Source organism: Protomyctophum bolini (assembly GCF_963924005.1).
Source record: "Protomyctophum bolini genome assembly, chromosome: 3".
In the NCBI taxonomy this organism is placed as follows: domain Eukaryota; kingdom Metazoa; phylum Chordata; class Actinopteri; order Myctophiformes; family Myctophidae; genus Protomyctophum; species Protomyctophum bolini.
In genome coordinates, this window is record NC_137864.1 from 7,353,852 (window position 1) to 7,380,699 (window position 26,848).

Here is a 26,848-nt window from a genome sequence, read left to right on the forward strand (position 1 = left end):
TGAAGGGTAACCCTTGCTTCCATAACCTGAAACTTGAGAATTGCGTTTCCATTATAACCAGAACCACCCCTGAAGGGAGGTACACGTATATTTGTTTTTAAAAAAAAGTATAAAATGGAGATTAAGTGGAATGTAGGATACACTGCACGGTTTGCTTAGTCCTTGTAGTCAAAAAGAGCCATAAAAGGCATGCACAGCACATACAAAAAAGGCCTAAAATCGATAATTGAGTCTGGGTGGTACGAGGCCGTTGGCCAAATCATTCCTGATCTCCCAACGCAGGGCTGTGCGTTTCTTCTCTGTTGGCACAACGTAGGTATTGGGCACATACACTTTTTGAGGTTTGGGCTGGGGGGAAAAAAAAAAAAGAGTAAAAATAATAATTGCATTGTGTGCCAAATTCCAATCTGCATTTATTCACAATTGCAGATTCATTCAACTAAGTGCTCAATGCAAATCTTGTAGTGCAATACTTTACCCGTGGAGGCTGGTATGCAAGCTGTTCCTGGAAAGTGAGGAAAAACATTTAAATAATTCAATAAGTTGCCATGTACCACAGGAGGCGTTGACTGAGCTAAAGCTATTTGAACCAATTTAGACCTGAGGCCAAACGCCTTCTATCTAAAACCTTCACATTCTTGTGTATAGCAACAACTAATGAGACAGAGGTTTCTCCCGGATTGAAAGGTATAAACGTATAGGGTACAACAGGTCTAAATGGGTTAAAAGACTAGGATCCACAATAGACTTTTCACAGCAGACATTGTGATAAGTAAAAATGGGGGTGGAAGAGGCGTGAGATTATCTTGCTAAATTAAGGATCTTTGATTATGTCAAACCAGGAAGCTACTGGTTTTACGCTACTATTTTTTATGTTCCCCCAACTAAAGAAATCAACTTGAACATACTTTTCCATTTGTTCATTTCAAACTACTTACCCTGATCTCCCGATGTAGAACTTTCCTGTCCCTTTCTCCAGGAAGTTTGAATGTCTCCCAGTGTTGCTTGTATTCAAAATACCTGCGAGGGATTAGTGAGATTTGTTATGAAAAATTACAAATTGTATATAATCTTAACTTAATAAAACATTTGGGGGGAAAAAGACATGTCTCAAGTCCAGGGGGGATTGCTGATATTATACTATGTCAGTTTTAGTATAGTATCGTATTCTCAAACGGAATGCATGAGCAGGATGCAATGTAATTTTGTTATGCTTTTCACTTGTCCTGTGTGTAGTTTAATGTTAAAAGCCTCACTATGCAACTTTTTGAAAATACACTTTAGATTGTGTCAAAGTTCATCATCTAGACACAGGACCGTAATTACACGAATTAACTGATTCAATTCATCCCCCTGAGCAAGCAGGCCGGCTCTATTGGCTCAATGCCATTTCAGAACAGGTTCAAATCCAGGGTAGAAGAGGAAAGTTACATAGTGCTGTTTTAACCTTGATTATACTGTACAACAGTTGGTTCTTCAGATCAAGGAATCTGATTGGCTGAGAGCTGCGTGTTAGCACGAGTCTCTCTCGCTTTTTATTGGTTTAAATCAAATGTGATATTTTAACAACGGCACTTCCACCCAGCTTGATTACTTACTTTGTGACGGGGTCATTCTTCTTCAGGTTTCTCGTGTGAGGGTGACCCCGTGCTGGGCGGATGACTGTTTAGGGAATATGAGTTGGTTAGCAAAGTTTACAAGCTCAACACCTCACACTGCGAGGCGTTGTGAGCTATTTTTCACAACGTTTGCCTCTTAAGTCATTAAAATGAAACTCTGTATACACTGTATGTGAGAAAACAAAGTTGAACATTTATATAATCAACTGGGGACTTCGGAAACCACTGTGCTAGATACTTACAGGACTTGGGTTTTGGCTTGAAGTCGTGATGAGTCTGCATTCGACTCTGGCGGAAATACAATAGATTTGTTTTGAGTTTTGAAGAGACATGACATTTAATGATTGTGTATTGGAAACATTCTAGACTTGAAGCAAACTCATCTCATGAAGACATAAGTTACAGAAAGAATATATATTGACTATACTATACGTCTCTTGTAGCTGTCCCAGGGATGGATATGTTGTACCATTTTGTCATTTTTGAGTGGTGCAACCACTCCTATAGACATATGTGTGGCTGTGTCCCTGTGTCCGCACGAAAATAGCATTGTAGTGATTGTTCACCACCAAGTGTCACTGTTGCACAGCCTAACAGGCAAGGGAGGAGGGCTTGTACAGTACACTACATACAGCACAAGTGCAGCACCACTCACTTCAGACGGGTCTGAAATAAATAGCCCTTGTAATATCAGTGGGAGGAGCAGCGTGGTCTTATTCTGTCTAGATGAAGACTGTTTAGGAGCAGTTATATCCCTCTGTTACATCATATGAAACAGGATATGTACTATATATTCTGTATATAATGGTTGCTAAATTATTTCCCCATCATATTATGTACATTCAACAACATTCAATACAAACAATTAAACTTCAACTCAAACTCTATGAAAGCGACAAATAAAAGCTCTTGAATGAATCTGCTTGAATGCAGTTATGGAATATAGAATACTTAAGATACATGGCAATTTAGTTAGTTAAGACTTTTGTTGTAATGACTCCAATACCCACCATGCCTCTGATGTAGGCTTCAAAGGCACTCAATCCATCATTCTCCGAGCTCTGCTCATCACTCTGACTTCGGCCGTCTTCACTCTCTGGTTCAGAGTTCTCCTGGGTGGGCATGGACACATGCAGGCCTCCCAGACGCTCCTCCAGACCGCTCACTGCATCTGCAGGGAACAAACCACAAATGTACAATTAGAGTGACCATGGCTGTGACTTACCAATGTGAGATTTGCTGTCTTTTTTTTTTTAATATAACAAACAGGCTTTGTAGAGCCTCTCTCATATTTTGTGGGAAATTAGTTTTAGGAGAAATGTATATTGACTCGTTAACTCGACATCCATTATATAGCGAGTGTGTGAGTACAAATGTTTTTTCTCTGAGGGATGTCATGTCGAAGCGTTAGAAATGTATACCGATGGCACTGATGTTACTCATTTTAGCCACGACTATATTTATGCATATTAAATACAACTAAATCGTTTACCCTTCCCGTGTCTATAGTTCCCTTGCCATTCCTCATGGGGTTTAAGGTTATACGTCACGTAGATGGAATCCACTTTGGAATCAATGAACTTGATGTCCTTGTTGCTTGAAGACTCTTCCGCGGCATCCTCCCATTCCAACTCATATTCAGTTCCTTTCTCCACCGTTCCTTCTTCCTCGAGTGACTGCATCTCTACCACCAGCCTTTCATAATCTGCATCCACAACAAGCCCGATCTGCTCTTTAAAACAGCGCTCCTCCGCGGCTTCTACCTCCATACGGTGGTGCCCATCTTCTCCCGGTGCTCTCATATCTGGAACGCCTTTGTTGTCAAACCAGGCATAGAGGTGTTCATCACTCTCATCTTCCAGCGGCTTCCGGTCTGTTGGACGCTCATGATCTTCTACCTCGGCAATGAGATGCTCATCTTTTGTCGTCGTATCTGTGAGATCTTTGTCATCGCACGAGGCATGAAGATGATCGCCACTCTTCTCTTCCGCTGGTTTCGCGTCCGTCAGACATGCATAATTTTCCTCGGCATTGCAGGGGTCATCTACGTCTAGTCCCGCTTCTTTGATATCCTCGTTGTCCAAATCTGTGTCTAGATCATGTCGACTATCCTCCGACTCAGCCAACGAATGTTTGTCTTCGTATTTCAGCCGCGTGTCACTGGGTTCCCCGCCGTCTCCGCCATAGTTAGAAAGGGAACAACAGTCCTGTTCGTCGTCCCTCGTCTCGGGAAGGCACTGAGAGGAACTCTCTCTGTCAAACTCGGCGATGGTACTGCAGTCGTCTCCGCAGTCACTTCCCTCTTGCTCGTCCTTACACACAGAGTCGGGTCTGTAGGTGCCGTAGCCGGACGTGAGAAAGCTCAGCGCTGGACTGCAACCCTTGGTGCTGCAGCCTTCTCCGTCTGGACTACAGCCCCCGGTGCTGCAGCCTTCTCCGTCTGGACTACAGCCCCCGGTGCTGCAGCCTTCTCCGTCTGGACTACAACCCCTGGTGCTGCAGCCTTCTCCGTCTGGACTACAACCCCTGGTGCTGCAGCCTTCTCCGTCTGGACTACAACCCCTGGTGCTGCAGCCTTCTCCGTCTGGACTACAACCCCTGGTGCTGCAGCCTTCTCCGTCTGGACTACAGCCCCTGGTGCTGCAGCCTTCTCCGTCTGGACTACAGCCCCTGGTGCTGCAGCCTTCTCCGTCTGGACTACAGCCCCTGGTGCTGCAGCCTTCTCCGTCGGTCCTCCCCTGCTCAATCGCCCCGAAATCGCCCCGCTTGCTCCGTTCACTTTCGCTACGCACGGAAGGGTCTGAGCGAGTGTCCTCGGAGACAATGGACTCTTCCTCGTCACACGCTCGCTCGATCTCCTCTTCCTTCTCTTCCTCAGACGACTTTAGACTGTTCTCATCCGGGCTCTCGTCCTCACATTGAGCGTTGTACATTTTGTACATAGTTATAGAAACGGAGGCCTCGTACACCTGCTGTGTGGTTAGTATACGGTGAACTGCTGACTGAGGCAGATGGCTCAACACAAGTACTAAAGAGGATTAGCCAGTACTCAAGATCCTTAACTCTAGCTCAGTGCCTCTGCTCCCAGTGTCACAGCACCCAATACTGGAGACAAGGGGGATTGCATCTCTAACTTTTGTATCCGAGTCAAATTAGTATCACCAAATAAAATATATGTGCTGGCTTAATTTAAAAATGTCATTGTGTGTGGAAAAGATAACCGTACATTTTTAAAGATGATAGTATAGTAGTACGTTTTTATTTGATTTATTTTACACACACACACACACACACACAGAGATGGTTAATTGGTATCGTTCTTACCCAATTCTTCACTGTGTACTGATTCATCACATACCACACGTTGTCCTTTATGTTTCCTTTAGAAAAAACAAAGCAAAATGTCTTACAATAGTATTTGATTCACTTCCAACAATGGCACACGTGTAGTTGTGAATATATATATAGTGTGAATGAATGTCCAAAGCAGGGGCCTGATTGGTGATTAAGACCTGAAGCCGATTCTACAAATGCCTTCTGAATCAGCAGTTTTCAAACTTTTTCGTGCCAAGGACCCCAAAATTGATATATATTTGGCCGCAGACCCCCATCTGAAAATGTTTTGTGCCAGGCAGGGGACCCCCCAGAGGAACGGATTTGTGGGGGGGGTTTTATTCAAAGTTTTTCTATGTTTTTCTTGTAGATCTGCTATTTCTGAGAACCGCTGTTATATAAATCCTAAGCATAAACATGTATGTTGCTATATAACTTAAATATAAAATGGCACAGATGCTTTCCCGGTTTTAATTTTAACCCATTTTGAGCGTGAACCCCTTTTGGTGTTACATACATTATGTTATAATTTAGCTATTGAAAAATAGCAGCTCTACAAGGTCATAGCGCGCCACCGAGTGGCACGCTATGAACTGCTATTTTTTGAAAAATCGTTAAAATGTGCCTCAAATCTTTCCGAAAATTGTCATGATTTAGAAGTTTTTTTTTTAATTTCGACGTCAGGCCTAAATGGGTTAATATAAGATTTATTTAATATATATATATATATATCTAATTTAACATTTGTGGAGTTGGTCACCTGACCAAAAGCGGTTAACAAAACTGGTCGACATGTTCTGTTGCCCCAACAGGGGCAGAAACGGGCAGAAACAAGGCCACAACCACGCTATTTACACACACTACAACTCGCTTACAATTCGCAAACCTGGCAACACTTCTCCGTGTTCTCATAGGCCCTCCAGGCCCGCCCCCACAGCTACTTTTCACTCTCACAATCGGCCATCTTGCTTTTTACTTCGATGCGCGAGTGGACATTTAATGCAAATACATTAATTATAGCTCCAGCAAGCAAACACAAACACCTCAACTCCATCTCATTGTGAATAAGAATTCCGAGGGGAAAAATAATTTTTGGAACGCCACTTTCACCCAGTATGAAGCTAAATGTGGAAGCCGTGTGTGTCACACCAACACTGGTGACCCAGAGAATCCTGTGCCGATTCTCAGGCATCTGGCCTGAGGCACTGCCTGCGAGTTGGCTCTGCGTGCGCTTTTTCCAACTCTCACTGATTTATCCAGCTCACACGTCAATCACAGTCAGCAGCTCTCAGCCTGCACACACACGCACGTCTGTCTTGCGCACACGCGCACACACACACACACACATACACACACACACACACACACACAGAGACACACAGGAATAGGCATGCAGGCTAAGGCGAGTGGCAATTTAATGCAAATAAATTATTTATAGGTCCAGCAAGCAAATCATGATGGTCTGTAGGTCACAATCACATTCCGATTTGAGGGGTTGTGTTTTGTATGACATTTTGGCCAGTAGTTTTATATCTATCTCAGCTTTTGCCTGATAGCACACATGCTAACAGTGCTGACCACAACGTTAGCAGCATTTGATGACAGCTTGCCATAGCAACGTACAGTGTGCGCAGACCTAACGTGAGCTTCTGGGACAGAAACTTGCGTTTTCATGACAGCAGCAGCTGCTGCACCCTGTGATAGATACTGTGCTAAAGATGCTAAAGCAACACAAAACAACATCCACACGCAAAACAAACCAGGGACCAGGGTTGCCACATATCGTGGATGTGAGAGTGAAACAAGCAACCAGGTCTATAAAAATGTTAATAGGCCAGTTCAAAGTAGGTAAATCAGAAATGGTCCGGAAATTAGTCTTAAAATAATCAATTATAGTGTTGACTGTCACACTTTGTTGTCTAATGTTGTTTCAGAGCAGTGGAACTCAAACATTTCCATGTCAAGGACTACCAATAGATAAACAAGTCCAAAGTAGCTTATAATGATCAGACTTGGCAACACTGTCTCTAGGTTGAACGTTCGACTTTACAAGCTCACACATATGAAATATGTTTTTTTGAATCTTCAAACTGAGACATATTTGATGATAATACTGTTAGCACAGTCATCATACTCCAAGAGCATACAAATGGAACCAAATGGACCCTGATTTTCCCAGAGAGCAAATGGTATCAAATGGGGGTCTGTGGCCTAATGCATTTCAAACTGGGGCTTCTTGGTATTATATTCTCTGCATATCTTATCAACTTGGGGTGAATATTTCACCACAATACTTTACTGAATATTTCACAAGAATATAACACAAGAGTCAAATGTACGGTCAAATGTAATCACAATATAGGCTACAGATGTAAATATTTATGACACAGTAAAATGTCGAAAATTAGTGCTATCCCCCCCCCCCACACACACACACACACACGACAGGCAAGGCTGTTGTTTGCATCGTTAGCAGGCAGCAGCTACCTTGCCACTGCTCTCTGTGACTGTAGTTGTTTCACCATGTTTGCGTATTTATGAGAAATAAAAAACACTTTCTGTTATTATAATAATTTATAACCCATCCGTTACTACATGTGCAGGGCACACTACTGAGTTTAAAAACACAGCTGAAACATGAAGTGGAGTCTGTCAACTCGCAATTTCCTTCTTCCCATATTGTGCTGCAATGTAACTAGGATTCGCCGGCCGAAGGCCGGCGAAATTCTAGTATATATATATATACAAACACACCGGTATATATATATATATATCCTGATTATTCCGTTTGATGTTACCTCAAAACCTTTCTCTTGATGAAGTTCCTCCCGTGCACTTGTCCCGTGTCTCTGTCTGGGGTGGATGTCTGGATGAAAGTGTATCGGGTGTCCGTCGGGCCGGGCTCCACCTCTAGACTGGTAGGAGCCGATGAGGGCCGTGTGGACTTGGGAGCCACCGAGTGCTGTGCATAGGAGTCACAGTATCCCTCCATCCTGGTCCCATTGTATTGGTTCTGACAGGGCATAAGTACCTATGTATGTAGGGGAATAATACAGTTAACCGTGCCATGTTTACTATTTCGTTTGGAATAGTGGTGCTCGGGTGTCTTTGTTTTTAGTATTTCAACATTAGGACATTAGTTTTTTTTCCCAATCTTTACCCAGTGAGCGGATGTTAATTGTTTTCTCTAATTTCATTTTTTTTTTTGCAGTTGTTGTATAGTTAGATAAGCTAGTGCACATTGGTGGTCAAAGATTTGATTTAAGCAGTCTAGTAGTGTTTAGAGTATCTGTATTTTTTCAGGGTATATACACACATATTGGCCTGCTACATGACTAAGGATTTTATATATTAATTTTCATGACATATCTCCATGAGTCCATATATAAATGGGAAAGTGATCGCAATGCAGTAAAGGCTGGTTCTAAGGTCGCCTTCACACCAGGATGTTAAAACGAATCCTGCTGCAAATTGCACTTCGTTTGGCAGGTGAGACGGCTCATTCGAATTCTGGTGCGAATCAAACAATCGCATTCTAGTTCGCCAAGAAACAGGTTTCGTTTCCAAGTGCACCTGACTTCGAATCACTGCAGCAGGTGTGAATGCAATCCACATCAAATAAAGGAAATGGAGCAAACAATGTGGCGGATGAATGAGGATTAACCCATTTTGGTGTTTTAAGCATTATGCTATTGAAAAATAGCAGATCTACAAGCTCATAGCGCGGCACTCGAGCTTGTAGGTCTGCTATTTCTTTTTAATCGTGAAAATGTGGCCCAAATGTTTGAATATATTCTTTCAGAGTGTTTGTTTTTAGCTCAAATCGTTGCTTCTGGGGGGTCCCTGGAATAACATATTTTCAGATGGGGGTCGGCGGTCCTTGACATTAAATAGTTTGAGAACCACTGACATAGAAACATAGCTTTTTCAAGAAAACAGTCAGGACATTTGCAGAATCGTGCCCGGGTCAAAATGGGTTAAACACAGTTGGGAGACAGAGAAGGCATATTTTACGCAGCGCAAAGATGTGGTCGAATGAGGAGACCGAAGCCCTCATCAAAATATGATCAGACGAGCACAATAATCAATTTGTAAATAAAATAAAAACATGTCTGTGCCTAAACATAGAGTGCTGTCACTGTGTGGGGAGTGGTGACTTTCTTCATCTCGTTTAAATATAAATACTTCAAAATTAAACACAATTAGCTCAGCATGATCTAAAACAGCTAACATGGAATGTGCATACTCATTTTATATGATGGATCGGATCATCAATGGGAGTACATATTGTAAACATCCGATACATTTTGTGCTGCTGTATCCGCTGTTCCTCCACCATGTGCCCAAAAGAATAGTGTGTGCGCGACTTAGAAGGGGTAATACAGGCTATGCAAGTTGAATGATGACTACATACCTGTCTATCACGGTCTGGATTACCAGAATGCAAGAAGAACCCATCACCAGGGTCTGCAATATAAGACTGATTAACTGTGGAGAGAAAGATAAGTCAGATTTCTCCAAATATATAATATTGTACCATGTCCGCCCTAAGAGGACTAGCCTGACTCCAGCCCTGAATCGCTAGCTACGCCAATAAAACAAAATACATGTTCTGAAGTGAAATTAAATGAAAATCAGGCTATGAGAGGACATTAACATAATCGTACAGCACTTGGTAACTGTAATAACTTACTGACAAGAAAACTTTTTTAACGGTAGATGGATGGTTTCCGGACTTGAAAGGTACACGTGAGATACAGTACACTAGGGCTGTGGTGAAACCTGACCATGGGAAGTTGGTCCTCAAAGTAAACATCCAAACCACAACCTAACCATTAGTGGAGATGTTTATACTGCTTTGGTCAGCTACATAAATTAGTTATTACCTAACTCTAACCCTTATCGTTGTTTTTGCAATAATGTATTGTATATGCAATAACCATCTTCTTCATCCAGAATAAAGATGCTGTGCAAATATGATTGTAATTTACTAGTGGTAGCCTTTGCTCAAGACTGTCAGATCTATATTTTATAATTTAGGCATTTAGAAGACGCTCTTAATCCAGAGAAACTTTTGAGTCTGACTTTTGCTGTCGTATCATACATTTATGATATGACAGTGAAAGTCAGACTTGATAAAAAAAAAATACATATATGATAGTCTTGAATTGAGCCAAGGCTAATAATTTATACAGACACATAACATACCTTTTTCCTTGATGACTGCAGGAGGACTTGGCTGGGAAGTGAGTGTGTAGGAGTTCAGTTCAAAGAATGATGACTCATCGTGGCTCTTTGATTTCTCATGTCGAATCAGCTCATCAAGATCTAAACATTACAAATTGAGACAGTTTTCAGCACACAAATATGCATGTTGCACCCACGACTAAAAGTAGACAGAATTATGCAAAGACGGATATATAGATCAGTTATTAGATCAGGACCCCCAGATGACAGTGAAGTGATAATTTAAGGACTTTTAAAAGAAAAATACCATTTAATACTGCATCAAATAATTAATCAACTATTCTACAAAAACTGGTCAAACATTGGCCAAATTCTATAAGACAAGAGGAAATTCAACATTTGTGAAAATAGACTGTCTATAAGCTCACAACACCTCAAGCTAAATGTAATGCATCAACTCCTACAATTCCATGTGCTTGTCAGGTTGGTGGGGGTCCCCAGTTTAAATTTGGGTCCCCAGTTCAGACTTCAGATATGATTGATTATTTTGGAGGGTCCCCATTTCAAATATGATTATTATGAGGGGTCTCCGGTTCAAATATGATTAGGTTAAAATATGATTTTAGGGGGTCTGATAACCACTGAATATAAAATATACCGTAGTACCCACCTTGTTTGAATTGACGCAGTCGGTGCTTCGGTATGTCCCTGTACCCGAGTGAGGCCAGTTGTTGCTCTATCTCCTCTTCAGAGAAATCCAGAATGTTGTCCATAACACACACACCACACCACCACCAGACCTCCTCCTAGCGTTACAGGAAACGAGACGTTTTAAAGAACCAAAACCACCATTGATTCATGAATTGTGGATGCAAAGGTATCGCTGCAGCAAGAACAGACGGTAACAGAACACCTTTAATGCAGCTTAACGCGATATCTGATCATGTCTACCAAGCTCACTATCTAGCCCAAGAGTTTTTTTCGATCGCTCGAGCGATATCGTCAGAATCGAAAAAAACTCTACGAGAGTCTAAATGTTGGGCTACTCACTATCTAGCGTCACCTTTAAACCCAACGAGCTAACAGCTAGCAGCAACTAGCTAATCTGCTCTGTTGTTGTCTACAAATGGTTAAAAAAACAACCGCTCGTTGTGTGAAAAGTCCTATTTGTATATGGCATGTTGTTGATGGGTATGCTTCCTAGTCCTACCTTTACATGGATAGTTGGTGAACGCAACTAGTAAAACACAGCACAGTGCTCCACTGTTTACAACAGTAAAATCCAGTGCCAAGACAACAACACTGTTTACAGCCGTTTGAAAGGGACGCCCTAGCAGTGTTGCCAGGTTTGGTTTTGCGAGATAAATATGAAGCAACTATTTTTTTCATTTAAATAAAGTGTGGAATATTTGGACGGTTTTTGAAACATTCTACCAAACAAAATCTGGTACCTGACACAAAACATTTTCAGGTGGGGGTTATAGGGATGAATGCACACAAAAATGTGTGGGGTCCATGACATGAAAATATTTGAGAAGCACTGGTTTAAACCAGTAAGACGCGCAAACGCGGGAAGCGAACGCAGCTCGTACATATTTGGGTTTTTTAAAGATTTATTTTAAGTTAAGTTATTTTTAAGTTAAGTTTTTAACTTAGCCATAACCATATAAGGAGTCCCCAAAGCAGCTATACGTCCAAATGTGGAGTGCCTCTCCAGCCAGGCACCTGTCTAGTAATAATAATGATGATGTGGAACTGGAAACAAGCCCAATTAAGCAAGTACACTGTAGAAAGAACACCCCCCCCCCCCCAAAAAAATAATAATAATATATATATATATATATATAAATTAAAAAATGCAACCCTTCATTTTTGCCCACAACTACAACATTTAAGCAACTGTAGCCTACAGACAATTCTAATATTCTAATAATATTCATAATATTCTATATTCTGATCAATTGAAAATGGAGGACCCAATATGTAAAAATAAGTCTTGTGCTTTTTCTGGATTTGCGCTCTTAGGAGATTTTGTATTGACCTGTACTTTCCTTGAACTGTACTCATTCTGAAATCTGAATAGAAATTTCAATCAATCGATCAAAACTACCCAAAATCGCTTAAAATAAGCAGACATGGCAACACTGCGCCCTAGTCACTTCTTCCTCGCGGATGTGTGTTTGTTTAGAAACAGCGCCCCTGTCGCCCAATGTGACCGGGGCAGTGTAAAAAAACACAGCAGAAATTAATTAAATAATCAAAACGATGTCAAAAGTATGATATATACGAACGAACGATTAAATCAATTAAAACATTTCGCCAATTAAAATTGTAAAGTTTTCACAATATCCACTGTTTGTATGTGCAAATGTAATCGTTGTATTGTAGAATTTAGCATGATTTAATTTAAACCATAAAAGGGTGCTGTGTACTACTGATTTAGGATCTAACATTTTACCAATTTAGTCATGTAGGCCTATCCTATAGTGGTTATTTGATTCCTGCATTAGGCTATAGTGTAGTATGGATTGGAATAAGTCAGGAGGAGAAGACTTAGACCAGGGAAAATAACGGATCCATTTGGTTCCATTTGCACACTGTCTGTCAGAGAAGAATGTATACTAGTATAGTGTCCTTGACATTAAAAACAAAGTTCGAGAACCAATAAACCACTGGTTTATTTGGGTATTATTGAAGTAGGCCAGATAAGCTCACCCTCGTGTAGTGGACCGGACTGGTGGACATTCGTAGAAACTCACTCCCCCGGTAGCATCCTAGCATGCACCTTCGGTCCCTCCTCCAACCACTGTGCAGCGATGGAGCGCCTCATGAATAAACATGAGTGTTTAGTAGTACATCGTACCTTTTCACTACGCGGTGGGGTTCAGTGAGGGGGATATTGACAGGTACTCCACGAACCCCAACTAATCCTGGAAAAAGGAGTTTTCGCGTCTTCCGCGCGTCGTTAGGAAGACCATGGCTGGCGCCAGGATCTCCCGGGAGTCTTTGTTGGTGATTTTATTGCAAATCTTCCTAATTTGCTCCGCTCAGGTAAGTGATAAATTGTTCTCTAATTCAGTTTTATTTATATCCATAGTAGGCTAGGTACTTACCACTTCTGTATGGGCTAGTTTGTTTAGGCTACTGTATCAAACTGCAATAGGCATAGCATTTTGTAAACTGCTAATTCTAGATGTAATACATTTTCAACAATATGTCCATCCGGTATACCAACCTTCTGTCCTTGCAATATATATATTTGACAGGTTTCCTTTGTGTGATATCTTTAATAGCCTACATTTGGAACTCAAAACAGGAATGATGTCTGTATCCTCTCAGTGGACATATGGAACCAATGAGACTAAAACAACAGTTAATCTCAGCATATTCAGTTAAGAAGAGTTCCTCGACTATAATGGGATCTTTAGTTCATATTCCCTGACCTTATTACTTCTAGCACCATGACTGCTCCCACACAAAGGGACTTTGTGTGAGCTACTTGCAGACCACCAGCCCTGGTTTGAGGATGGATTTCAGCAGAAAATAATGTTTTTTTAAGGGGAATTGTTTGTGTTGTTTATCTGCAGAGGGGCCCAGTTGGTCCCAGGGGTCTTCCAGGACCGGCAGGAATAGCTGGGGTACCTGGCGTAGATGGCATTGATGTAAGCCCAATTCTTCTTTTTTCCTTCTCATATCTATATCAAAGCTGGGGGTCAGTATCATTTTAAGTAATTCAAAAGTAAAAGTAATATTCCATTTCTGATAGAGCATATACATGTAGGCCTACCATCCATTTTAATAGTTTGTGTTCCATTTAGTTAACTTCATTTTTTTTGTTGAACACCAGCTTTGTTATTTATGACCATTATGCATTTACTGCATAATTTTCTAGTTCCATAAATATTCACAATCGCATGCATGACATTCATAATATATTTTCAGGGTGAGACAGGAGAAGACAACTTCATCGAAGGCGGACCTGTGAGTGGAATTCTTTCTCTGCATTGTTATTCTCACGAACAGATACCCACTTATACTGTAAACTTAATTCATATGTTGTTTTTCACCGCTAAATGAACATTGTGATTCCAGGGTCTGGATGGTGATAATGGCAAAGACGGAGTTCCGGGCACAGCAGGCCTCCCAGGCGCAGATGTAAGTTAAAACACCTGGGTAACAACCTGGGAAATCAAAACTAACCTGTCTGTTTTCTATTCTAAAAGGCAATTTGGTAAATTCTGTACTCTGACCAACCATAGTATTGAATTTGAATAACAATAAATGTCCTTCTATTAGTTCAGGGGGAGGGGGGGGGGGTATTGTGCTGAATCACTGTAGTATCTGAATACAAGGATATGCACATCTACGACTGGGGAAAGTAGTTTATCTTGGCCGCAGAGCAAAAAGTTTGGAAAAAACGAAAGTCTCGAATACATCAATATTTAGGAGGGTGAGTAGTGCGCCTCAAATAGCTTCCTGTCAGAAACAGAAGTCTTTTTGTATAAGGCAGGGGGGTGCTGGGCCAGTGGGGGGATCAAATGCCCAGAGATGGCTGACAGGAAAGAGCTGTATGCTGGTAACGGTTGGCTGTGCAAAATGGACCCAGTGTGTGTGTGTGTGTGTATGCTGATGGTTCTGCACAAGCAGCATTGAAATGAATAAGCAGCTGGACAGAAGTGGTGGTCAGGATCGGTGCGAGCTGATGTGCAGCACAAAGAAATGTTTTGAAATAGACTAAACATATATTATTTATAATTAGACATGTTTGTCCATGGTCCTGCAATACAATACATGTACAACATGCATTCTTTTTAAACTTTATAGGATCCCCATTTGGTAATGGGAGGCCTATAGAGCGTCGCAGTCCCGCCCCTTTCAGAAGGACAAGGGCACCATAGACGTTTCAAAAAGTATTTATTTAAAGACCTTTAAAAGCTTGGCAAACTATAGAAAGAAAAACAAAAGTGTTGTACCCTGCCCCTTTTTTTTATTTTATTTTTACTTCTTTCTAATTATTTGTTCGGCCCCCAAAAGAATGTTTATTGTCATGATTTATCATGATCCGAGTTGGCTTTGTCCGAGGCTTAAAATAAATCCTTTCTGAAACGTCTATGGACAAATTAATGGGAAATTCTCTTCCGGTGCCCTCGCAGGAGGGCGGGACTGCAATGCTCTATCCTTGGCAATAGTATAGTGCCGTGTTGTAAGAAAACTATGTTTGAAGTATTTTCATGCTTTTTGGCTGCTAAAACCTCTGAATGGTCAGAATGCAAAGCAAAAGTTGTTAATATGTGGTGGAAGGCCCGTGGAAGGCGCCGCCCTCTTCCACAATACTGCAGTGTCTTCATTCATTCATCTCTTACACAGATGTGTAAATGTTAACCTCGTCCCGTTAAAAGAAAGAATAATGGAAATCTCAGTCACGTTTGTTGTCTCATATGAATTCCAACTTTATTATCAGCAATACAAGAAACAGAAGAGGCCTAATTCTGGCAAGGTATTCACAGTCACAGTCATATAACCCTTAAGCAGATATGAACCATAGAGTCAAAATTAATAGAGAGGGCACCGGAAATCCCCTTCCATCCACTTGCATGGAGTCGCATACTCCCTTTTCACCTCTTCTTCCAGGTAGGAAAAGTGTGACGGGCGGTGCATATTTGGGGCCTCTGTGACACATTTTGCGTTGTCTCGCATTCACAGCTTGTGCACAAGCTTGTGAGTTGAGCCCATGAGACGTGAAGTAATATGCCGCAGATATATATATATATATATTGTCCAGCATGTCGATTGGGCTTCAGTTCTTCCTCTCGGTTCTGGGGGCTTCATTCAGTTCTTCCTCTCGGTTCTGGGGGCTTCATATGAACACAGAAGTAGGGTTCTTAATATTCTCTATCTCTGTACTTTTATTATGTACTTGTGCAGTAAGTACAGTTGTAAGCAGGGATATGCACTATGACATCAGAGCATTTGGAGGATAGTCTTAAGGCCTATATTCATACTGAAACGGTGGTTAGTAAAAACAGAGAGATGTGTTTGGGTGAACGGTGAGTGGCTGACCACCGCAGCGTGACGTCATGTAGCCATATTTTACTATTTTTAAAAACATTTTTATTTAATCGTTCAACTAGCCGATCTACCGACACGTTGTGAGCTTGTAGATTGGCTATTTGCAATATTTAAAAATATTCTTTCAAAATATTAAAAAATTGCTGAGAATTTAAGGGATAAGGGATAAGGCGGCACGCAAGATAGGGACTCTAGACCAATAAGACGCCCTGTGGGCGTGCACGCATCCGCCTGGGTGACGGCAGACTGCTGGGCAAGCGCTGGCGCTTTGGCATGGGGGGGGTCAGATCAACATGTAATGAATTCTGTACTGGCCATATATGGCGCGTGTCTTGAGTGTACAGGGTTTAATGAGGTCAGATCAACATAAGGAATGTCAGAACAGGTTAGCTCCATATAATGGAGATCTACGGGTGGCATCGGGGGCAGTGTCTTGAGTGTACAGGGTTTGATGAGGTCAGATCAACATATTGCCGCACTTTGATCACAAAACCAAGACAGAGACAGCGCTACTGGGTATTTGTATAGCCTTCATTTATTTAGAAGTGAGTTGACCACCGAAAGAGGTGAACTAAGGTAGCCGTTCACAGAGGCACTCAGGCAACAAATGTCTATCCCCTTCCTCTCCTCCGTGGTTCCCGTGGTTCCTGGTAGGCGCGAGGGGAGGTTTATTTAATCTACTAGTTATTTCCCTTCCTTTCTGGTCGGGGTGATCGAGGCACGTGACGTCACGTAGCTTCGGGCAACCGTCAACAAAGGGGGTTTGCCTTCAGTCTATAAGTCAACTATTCCATTATGAATGTTCCTCGTATCCTCCCGGTCCCGTCCCGGGTTTTATTTCCGAGTCCTCGTATGACTCGTCAGAGCCGTAGTTTGCCTGCGGACGAGAGACATGCAGTTACTACTGCAGTGTTCGATATACAGTACGTGTCATATTTAGTGAGGGAAGGAGGTGAGTGTCTTACCGCCAGGTGCTCGATAGCGTCAAGCGTGTGCACACCAGAGAGACCAGACCTTGACTGAGAGGGAGGCTGCGCTACTTGTAGGCTGTAGGTGAGAGACGCAGGTGGGAAGCTATCGGTCTGATAGAGGATGACAGCCGGTATGTACCGCCCCTCTATGATGCGACTGAGAGGCTCCACCTCCTTCTGCCCATCTCTCTCCGGCGTGGAGGCGCCTAGCTGGCCGGCGGTCCCTTAGCGAGACACCACAATATGGAATGTCAGAACAGGTCAGCTCCATATATGGAGATCTAAGGGTGGCAGCGGGTGCAGTGTCTTGAGTGTACAGGGTTTGATGAGGGTCCAGGTAGGGCCAAGCCTTACGTTTCGGGTGAGAACTGTAGTTTTCGCCGGTTGCCGGGCTAGGCTGAACTAATAACTTTGGGGCAGGCCCGTCTAGTGGTTGAATGGACATGGTATCAGTCAAAAGGGAGACATGGAAGAGGAACGACAGGTGGGGGAAGGATCAATATATGGAATGTCAGAACAGGTCAGCTCCATATATGGAGATGGAGGCGTGATGTCACAAGGCATGACCGGAGGTGTGAGGTGAAACACGGAAATGCAGGTTTTCATAGTGAATGCGACCTACGGTCACAACAAGACTACTATGACATCAATACTGTGCTTTTCAGAACTGATATCAGTACTGGCCAGTAATGTTTATTACTGACCTGACTATCTATAAAGAACCAACTTTGGGATCTCTATACAGTATGGTCATAAAAGGGACGTGACAGCTAGACAGCCAGACTTATTTATAGATAGATGTTCCCAACCCTATTGACAGAGAGGTATACATACTGTGTAGTGTGTACATGAGATTATCCCTCACAGAGGTGGCTACTTAGTTGCTCTTAGTACTGTTGGTGTAATTTAATTGAAAGTTTTCATTTTTATTGGCATTCTTTTTAAGCATGTAGTAGAAAGAGGAAAAAACGAAGGGAAAACGAGCGTGCACACGTTCCGCATGGATTTATGGCATGGAATTATAGCTAATTATCCAGCTTTGACAGTATAGGCTTCGGCCAGTCCTGAATGTAAAAGTGTACAATGGGCTTTATCAAATGATCCTGACCTGCATAGTCATCTATTCCTGATTTTTGTCCCAGACAAATCCTTCCATTTCATACAATTAGATGTTGTTGGGCTAATTCAGTCATGCAGATTTAAATGTTCGGCATTGTGAAAGGCATTGGAATATATTTGGGCCTTAAAATTTCTCCAATTTAAAAGGGGCAATTTCTGTAGCTTTTTTCAGTTCAGGTTAAAAGCTACAGCAGGGTAATTTATTTTAAATAAATAGCTGTTTACTACCCTGCCATGTTTATAACCTGCTGTAGTTTTAGACCTGATTGGAAAACATAATCAAAATCAGCCACGGTTTCATGTGCCAGTAACGGATTGTTGCTGTATTTGGCCTCTGGTCAGGTGTTTTTTAAATGGATTAATTCAGTGAGCAGTTAATGTGAGGCTGTGCAGCAGTTCATTTTACTTATCCTAACTTGTATATTTGGCTATACCTTTTATTAATTATTTCCTTCATGCCACATGACTGAGACGAATATTATGTTTTCGCCCCTGTGTGTGTGTGTGTGTGTGTGTGTGTGTGTGTGTGTGTGTGTGTGTGTGTGTGTGTGTGTGTACACTTGGCCTTATAACACCTTGTGTGTGTGCCATTATAGTATGTAAAAATATGGATGAAGTCCATGTGACGTGACCCATTGGTTTTCGAAGCGTGGTAATTCTTCTGCAGCCAGCAGGAGGGGAAATAGCGACACCTGCTAGGTCACTAATGAGAACAGCAGGGAATTCAGCACTGGCTTCATTTAAAAAAAACAGACGCTTATGTGTTTTTGAGGGGCGCCAGCCCCTCCTGTACACAGGTTTAATGGTTGTCTTTAGTTCAATGTTTTGACAATGACAATGAAGGGAAAATGTACGTCATAATATACCTCATTACGTCATATTTTCTCTTTATTGTTAATGGAGCTTAATGTTTGTGTTGGCACCATTTGTTTTACATCACCATTACATCACCTAATCAACATGAGTTAGACTTTAATATATTAGCGCCCCTCACTTCACACGGGTGTGATTTCTTGTAAGAAATATAGGCCTCACGCATGCACACATTCTTGAATGCAATTACAGGCAAAGACCTGTTTGACAGTCATTGTCACATGATTCATGAGACTATTTGTGCTTAATCTCAAGAAAATCAAGTAAAATTGCTTGTAGAAGCAATTTTGTGTGTGATTCAAATTTGAGGCAGATCAGACACTGCATTCAGGATTTGTGATTGAAACTGATTAAACATTGCACGCACGCGCGCACACACACACACACACACACACACACACACACACACACACACACACACACACACACACACACACACACACACACTAATATTTTTAATATTACTGTTCTGAAATGTAGATGCCCTTCAGGCCTGGTGGAGACTGGAGATAATAAACTATATTTGGGGAAAGTGAAAAAGTGTCTTCCTCACCCCCCAACGGTCAACACCTCATTTAACACATTATTTTGGTTGATGTATTGATACCTGTTGATTGTAGCATTGATTATTGATCGTTCCTTAGATTGACGATTCATTTGTATAGTTTGTTTTATACGAGTACACGGTATTGAACTTGAATAGATACAATCCATGGTAGCTTGGCATTGGCCAGGTTTAGCCTCGTGTAGCCAGCCTTCATCTGCCTTTGCAATGCATATTGATATTAGTGTTAGTATCTACGCGAGGCTAGTCCAGGTTGATCACGTGGGTTCACAAAACCTTCCCCTGGTATGATGGTATCATATATCCTCCTTCCAACTACGCCTTTTATTCAAGGTTATAAGTCCTTTATTGTCTTTAGTAATTTTGAAAGAGCGATACATGCTTTTATCACTCCTCGCCTTGATTACTGTAATGCCCACAAAGCCGGCATCACCTACATATTAGTACAAAATGCTGCTGAAACATGAGCACATCACCCCCATTCTAGCGTCACTCCACTGGCTCCCAGTATGTTTTAGGATCCATTTTAAGATTTTAATGTTTGTTTTTAAATCTTTAAATGGATCAGTGCCAATGTACGTCTCTGATCTTCTTAATTCATATCAGATCACTGAGGTCAGATGACCAATTGCTGCTTGTCGTCCCTAAGACGAGGCTTAACCCATTCTGGGCGGGAACCCCTTTTGGTGGTTTAACTAAGCATTATGTTATACTTTAGCTATTGAAAAATAGCAGATCTACAAGCTCATAGCGTGCCACCGAGTGGCGCCCTACGAGCTTGTAGGTCTGCTATTATTGAAAAATCGTGAAAATGCGGCACAAATCTTTGAATATATATTCTTTCAGAAGACTTTTTTTTATTTCGATGTCAGGCCTATTATGCAAAGAAGGGCAACGAACCTTCTCAGTTATTGCTCCCAAACTGTGGAACCAACTACCCAGACATGTCAGGCTGGCTCCTACACTACCTGTTTTTAAATCCCATCTTAAAACTAATTTGTATTAATTGGCTTTTACACCCCGATTGATTTTGTATTTAATTGTAGTTTACGTTCTCCCTGTGTTGCATTACGTCTTTATTTATTCTTATGCCTATACTGTACAGCACTTTGGTCAACTGTTGGAAATAATAAAAAAGTCATTAACATTGTGAATCACATCCTGATGACATCATCAAGATGTGATTCACAATGTTAATGATTGTTTTTCATACCTCCAGTTCTAGGAAACACAGAGTGGGGGGGACCTTTTTATTATTTCCACACAACAGCTCAAAGGTATATTAATGACATAGTAAAATGTTGAGGATGAGTGGTATTATTTATTCCCCTTTAAGACATATATGAATCCAACCTTTCAGCGTTTAAGACTTCATCAGCCTCCATCTGTGGCACCACAATATTTCCACCATTTGCTAACGCCCTGTGGTGGGGAACTTTTGTGAATGCATAATGTGATCAGTCTGGCCAGTGCCAGGCTTATACAGCTGACCACTCACAGTGCATCCAACTGAATATTGGAGCCAATCCAAGGACTGTCTAAAAAGGACGAGACGCGAAGACCGTAAGGGCGCCGCCATGTTGCTCACATGGTGCTCCATGGAAGGAAAGAAACATGCGCAGTTGAGACCAAGGAAGCTGAACGAGGAAGTGTCGGCTGCATATAGGCCATTGCGCATGTTTCTTTCCTTCCATGTGAGCAACATGGCGGCGCCCTTGCGGTCTTCACGTCTCGTCCTTTTTAGACAGTCCTTGAGCCAATCCAGGAAGTAGAGGTACTTCTTCCAGACACTTCATGCACTTGTGAGCAACCTTCATTGAAATATATTACCGAAGTCTGAAGTCACTCATGTTCATCCTCTGGGTCACAGAAGTTTTTCTCTATGGAGGAGAATGAGTCAAACCGCCGGGATCATTTGTTTATTTTGTTTATTATTGTTAACACAGCTCTTAGTTGATTATTACATACATACATTGGGATGAATTGGTTTTCATTGAGCTGCAAATTCAACACCACGCAATCCTTCTATAGGCCCTACTTGATGAAACGAACCCGTGAAGAGCGCATTTGGTATACACTCTTATTTCACTTAGTCTATACAAATTGATTCGACAAAAATAGCAGATGTACAAGCTCGAGCTGTGAACGGTTGTTTTGGCAACCGTTCCCTCCCAGAATACGGATGCTGGGGGTTCACAAAAGTGAACAAGCTCGTAGCTGTAGGTCTGCTATTTTTGAAAAATATTTATTTCAGAAAACTGGAGGATTTAAATTAAAAAAAAAAAAATTCGAGGTCAGGCCTAAATGGGTGAATAACATCATTTCATGATGCAAAGGAGGGAAGAGAAACACATTCTCAATGGGACTCCCACTATGTTCTCTAGGCCAGGGCAGTTACTAATTTGTACTATTCAGCGTATTAATGTATTCAACGTATTATTTAATTCGACCTGTTTCGACTTTTGTTTTGTCTTTTAGGGACCCATAGGACCCCTCGGAGATCCTGGCGCTGATGGTCCACAAGGGCCAAAAGTAAGTTTAGCATTATCGCCTCCACTGGAGGAGTTTAAAGGACAATCATCATCATCATACTATATCATCATCATCATACTATAATCATACTATAATCCTGACAATGTCTGAAAATGTCTGTCTGAATGTCTGTGTGTCACTGTGACTGCCGTAGCTCCTCACTTGCCTGCACCAATCACTCCCACTTTTCACACAGGCATTGACCATAATAATATGGAGGGCGTAACCTTTTGTTTCGATTTCACACATTAATGATTAATAATGAATTTATTAGTGAATAAAAAATGCGAAAACGCACCCAGGGCGCAGTACCCCCCACGGGGGGGCAATATCTCGGGTAAGGGCTTGTATCGATTAATTCACTGTCAAATGTGTGGATTTTAATCAATCATGTGACATTAACTTTCTTGATTACATGCAATGCTAGCTGAGAAATACAAATGTCTGTCCCATTCTGAGCATTTTGCCGTCTGATCCTCCAATACCAAAGGGCTGGGCAATGGCTGTAGTCTGTATAAAACATTGGAGCATTCCAATAAATAACTGTATTGTTCCTATCTTGTACAGAAAAGGCATGTTTGGTAACTATTTGACATAATTGTTTGGTAAACAAGAGGTAACAATAAAGATGACCTTTTAGCGTTGAAAGGACAAAAGTCAGGATATCCCAGGGACAGACACACAGGCATCAATCATGAGGCTCATGGATCAATCACTGACCGACATGGACGTGCTAAAGGAAGATGTAAAAGGGGCGGAAAGTACACCAGATCATTTATGGAGGAGGTTAGGTCAGGCAGGGTTTGCACCACTAGGTTAATTTAATTTCTGTTTTGTTTGCAGGGTGAAACTGGTCTGGCTGGACCTCTCGGAGAGATTGTAAGTTGCACATATCCTGAAGTACTATACTGTAAGCCTATGTTAACCAAAGTTTCATCATCAAAATGTTTGTCACAGTCAGGGGGGCAGTCAGACAGATATTTTGTGAAGCCACTAAGGAAATCGGGACTTCCTGAAAATTCATGGGCCCAAAAAAACCCATAGCCCCATAGAAGTCCATGTATTTGGGCCCAACTTCACCTAGACTGTATTAACTTAATAAACATGGTCATGAATACTTTCTGCTACCAGTCACTAGTTTAAAGTCTCATTTATCATGTCATAATATTCTTTTTGGAAAATTATGGTCCCATTTATTAAAAAATGACCATAAAGTCACGTATGTTCTATGGGGCGTGGCTACCGTTACAGTTTATGATCGGGAGTGAAGAAGAAGAAGGGGGGAAGTTCCGCCTCGTTGTCTGGGCCAGCCAATGGCCAGCTGGGCCCAAACGGTTCAAGGACTGACATGCTTCATTTTCCGTCCATATCAGACCCGGAGAACGCTCTGTCCATATTTTTTTTTACAGTCTATGGTCACAGTGTGGCTCTGTGGTACATCACGTCCATGTGGTCTTGAAAATTATCGAATGTTAAGACTATCATTTTGGAAACAACTCCAGGTTATTGTTCCAATCATTTATGCACCTTTCTATTTCCCCTTTATTTGTTACATTCTTAATTCTTACTTTTCTTTCTTACTTTTATTGCTGTTTCTTCTTGACATTTAAAGGTTTCATGACATTCATTTTCATTTTATGACCTCAATTACACCCAAAAAACCCGAACTTTGAACATTCAGTTGATTTTCTGTGTTCTGGGATTTTATTCTGTCCGTCAATTTCAGCCTATTGAGAATGAAATGAAATGAAATGAAAACAGGCAAAACAGTGAAAACAGTGACATGCTGGCAATTGGCAAATCCCATTGTCATATATGGCATTTGCAGGCTGTGACATCACAGATAGCAGGAGAATCAGAGTACTTGTTTGAGCCAGAAAATCCCAGACCACAGAAAATCTACTGAATGTTAAAAGTTCAGGGTTTTTGGGTGCAATTGAGCTCGGAAAACCTAAAACAAATGTCACAATCCCAAGGGTTGTGTGTTGACATGATAGATATATTTTGTTTCCTATTATGTAATTCAGCAGGTAATTCAACATATTCTACAATACATTCAACTGTGTGTTTTTGAGCGGTGCCACCGCTCCATTACGGAGCTATGTGGGTCTGTATGTCTGTCCCTGTGTCTGTATGTCCAAGCACGGAAAGCTGCACCACCTACAAGTACGTGCAAGTACAGCACAGAGTAAAGTGGCAGTACAGTAGAGAGCATGGTGCACTACAATACAGCATACAGACCACAGTACAGTAACTATAACAATACATGTATAGTTGCACCGCTCACTTCACACAGCTGTGATTTGTCTTTTGTTGTGTTATTTGGTCTCTTTTCTCTTTTTTATGACATTGTTTCCAAACTATCCTTCATTACATGCTTACCATGATTTGTCTCCTGTCTCCCACAGGGCGAGGCACCTGACGGTCTCGATGTAAGTACTTCTTGGATATTTGTGTCACTCTTTTAAAGATAAAGTCGCCTCACAGCTAAAAGGTCCTAGGTAGGTAGAGTTGGCGAAAGGGCCTTTCTGTGTGGAGTTTGCATGTTCTCCCAGTGTCCCCTACGGTAGGTATACTGTCACAAAAAACATGCAGTAATCCTGGTCTCTATATACTGTTTCCCCCTGGTTAGCTGGGGCGCCTGATGGAGGTGAAAGGAACTGGTTGGAATAGTGTGTTCCTTCCACACGTTATGTCCTACCAGGGAAACTCCCCTGTCAGGTGATTAAGAAGCGGCCTGCTCACTCCCCCATGCAATGAAGGAAGCATGAGCTCAGTTCAGGGCTCTCCCCGGGTTGGCAGAGGGAGCGTAGCAGTGAGGATTACAGCTTAGGCAATTGGGTGAAAAAAGAAATGGGTTACAAAAACTGTGGGATAAAATGTTAGTTAAAAAAGAAAAAGAAAAAAGGATAAACTATTCATGCAGCCTTTTCTTCCAACTGCAAATGTAAAAAGTGCACTTCCACAAAAGTAAAATACACTAATAAGGACAATTTGCCTTCATTACAACAGCGAGATGACTCATCAAACTGTTTATTTTCTTTTTGTTTCCAGGGTATTCCTGGTACAGATGGGCTACCAGGTGAACTAGGCAAAGTTGGACCCTCTGTAAGTAATTGTTGCTCCACCCATCATGATATAAATGAAATGAGGAAAATGATATATATACAATTGCTATTATTACCATCACTTTTTTATAGTATTAATCCATTCTGAACGGGAACCCATTTTGGTATTAGCATCATGTTATGCCTTAAGCTATTGAAAAATAGCAGATCTACAAGCTCATAGCGCGCCACCGAGTGGTGCGCTACGAGCTTTAGGTCTGCTATTTTTGAAAAAAATCGAAGAACGACTGACATTTTTAGAATCTGATCTCAGGTCAGAATGGGTTAATCAGACCAGTGTGTCCCCAGTGGAAACCTCGTATGAATCTGATCTCAGGTCAGAATGGGTTAAACATGTTTTCATTTGACTCATGGTTCGCTTACAGGGAGCAAGAGGAAAGAAAGGTCCAGTTGGTCTTCCCGGCGCTGCTGGGCCCAGGGTAAATATCATAACTATGTCTGTAAAACAGGATAAATATCATAACTATGTCTGTAAAACAGGGTAATTATCATAACTATGTCTGTAAAACCATCAGAGATGCAGCCAAACAGAGTGGCTCATCAACCAAGTCTTGGTGAGAATGAGCTGATTTCAAATCAAGTCAAGTCTCAAGTCATTTGAGACAAGCCCATGTGTCACAAGTCACGAGTCCTGCATTTTGTGATGTACAGTATATATTCAACTAAAGGTTCATGGCTCAAGTCAACACTCTACAAATCTCTAATGGAGAACCTATTTGTCTGCGTATATCTATTCTACGTCTGAGTAACACCCCGCCTTTAGTATAATATTATTAGTTTACTATAATGAGATTAATACACGATAATCAACACTAAAACTTTAATTTACAACACTACTTACTACTTACGCCTATCGCCCAACCTTGGGCATAGGCCACGAACATGAGCTCTCCAGGCATCCCGGTCTTGGGCCAATCTCTCCAGCTGTCCCCATGTATGGGGACAGCACACCCAAATCAAATCATACAAAATACGTGTTCAATCAATCATTCAATCAAAGCAAACGGCATAAACAATATTAGTTTGCCTCTTCTACAAACGTTACAAGTTACTGTCATTCTCTTGTACTTCCCACCACGGAGTATAGGAGGACAGTCTGGTGAGACCATTGGGGCAAGACGGGCCAATGGCCAATATGCTCGGACGTAGATATACGCTATTTGTCTGAGCATCCAGAATTGCCTGCAAATCATGGGTTAAAACCTATGAATGAATGACATTTTTATTTTCGTGTCATGCCACTTTGGCCCATCCCATATGGGATCATATGACACATTTAACAGAATGAATGAAAAACTGACATTACAGTCCTTCCTGTTCATATTGCATCTTGCCTACACAACATATTAGATATATACTTACAGTATTTGAACAAAATGAAAACAAATAAAACAACAACCTATGATTTTCAGGCAATTCTGGACACAATGGAAAACCTCGAGCTTGACTTTT

General features: G+C 41.5%; 2 protein-coding genes across 3 annotated transcripts in view; one reads left to right on the top strand and one right to left on the bottom strand.

The window, feature by feature from the left end:
- Positions 1–213: 213 nt before the first annotated feature.
- Positions 214–11,461, bottom strand: hyls1 (HYLS1 centriolar and ciliogenesis associated; the record flags this gene model as incomplete). Of its 2 annotated transcripts, XM_080759812.1 has the most annotated exons (12): positions 11,350–11,461; positions 10,810–10,945; positions 10,161–10,280; positions 9,367–9,440; positions 7,751–7,983; positions 4,944–4,999; positions 2,630–2,790; positions 1,862–1,907; positions 1,599–1,662; positions 939–1,020; positions 479–505; positions 214–348 (listed from the first exon to the last, which is right to left on the bottom strand). In XM_080759812.1, exons 2-12 carry the CDS (start codon positions 10,910–10,912, stop codon positions 214–216), a joined length of 1,101 nt encoding a protein of 366 aa, XP_080615938.1. In that variant the 5' UTR covers positions 10,913–10,945; positions 11,350–11,461. The 2 variants fall into 2 exon arrangements, with proteins under 2 accessions (XP_080615938.1, XP_080615939.1); XM_080759813.1 differs by lacking the exon at positions 214–348 and having other exon boundaries at positions 495–628; positions 899–1,020.
- Positions 11,462–12,894: 1,433 nt separating this feature from the next.
- col9a1a (collagen, type IX, alpha 1a) overlaps positions 12,895–26,848 on the top strand; it is a 30,762-nt gene continuing 16,808 nt past the window's right edge. Inside the window, exons 1-9 of the mRNA XM_080760206.1 lie at positions 12,895–13,190; positions 13,727–13,801; positions 14,082–14,120; positions 14,232–14,294; positions 22,215–22,268; positions 23,112–23,147; positions 24,677–24,700; positions 25,323–25,376; positions 25,762–25,815. Of these exons, the coding sequence (XP_080616332.1) occupies positions 13,116–13,190; positions 13,727–13,801; positions 14,082–14,120; positions 14,232–14,294; positions 22,215–22,268; positions 23,112–23,147; positions 24,677–24,700; positions 25,323–25,376; positions 25,762–25,815 (474 nt within the window). The 5' untranslated portion in view covers positions 12,895–13,115. The remainder of the gene's footprint in view (positions 13,191–13,726; positions 13,802–14,081; positions 14,121–14,231; positions 14,295–22,214; positions 22,269–23,111; positions 23,148–24,676; positions 24,701–25,322; positions 25,377–25,761; positions 25,816–26,848) is intronic.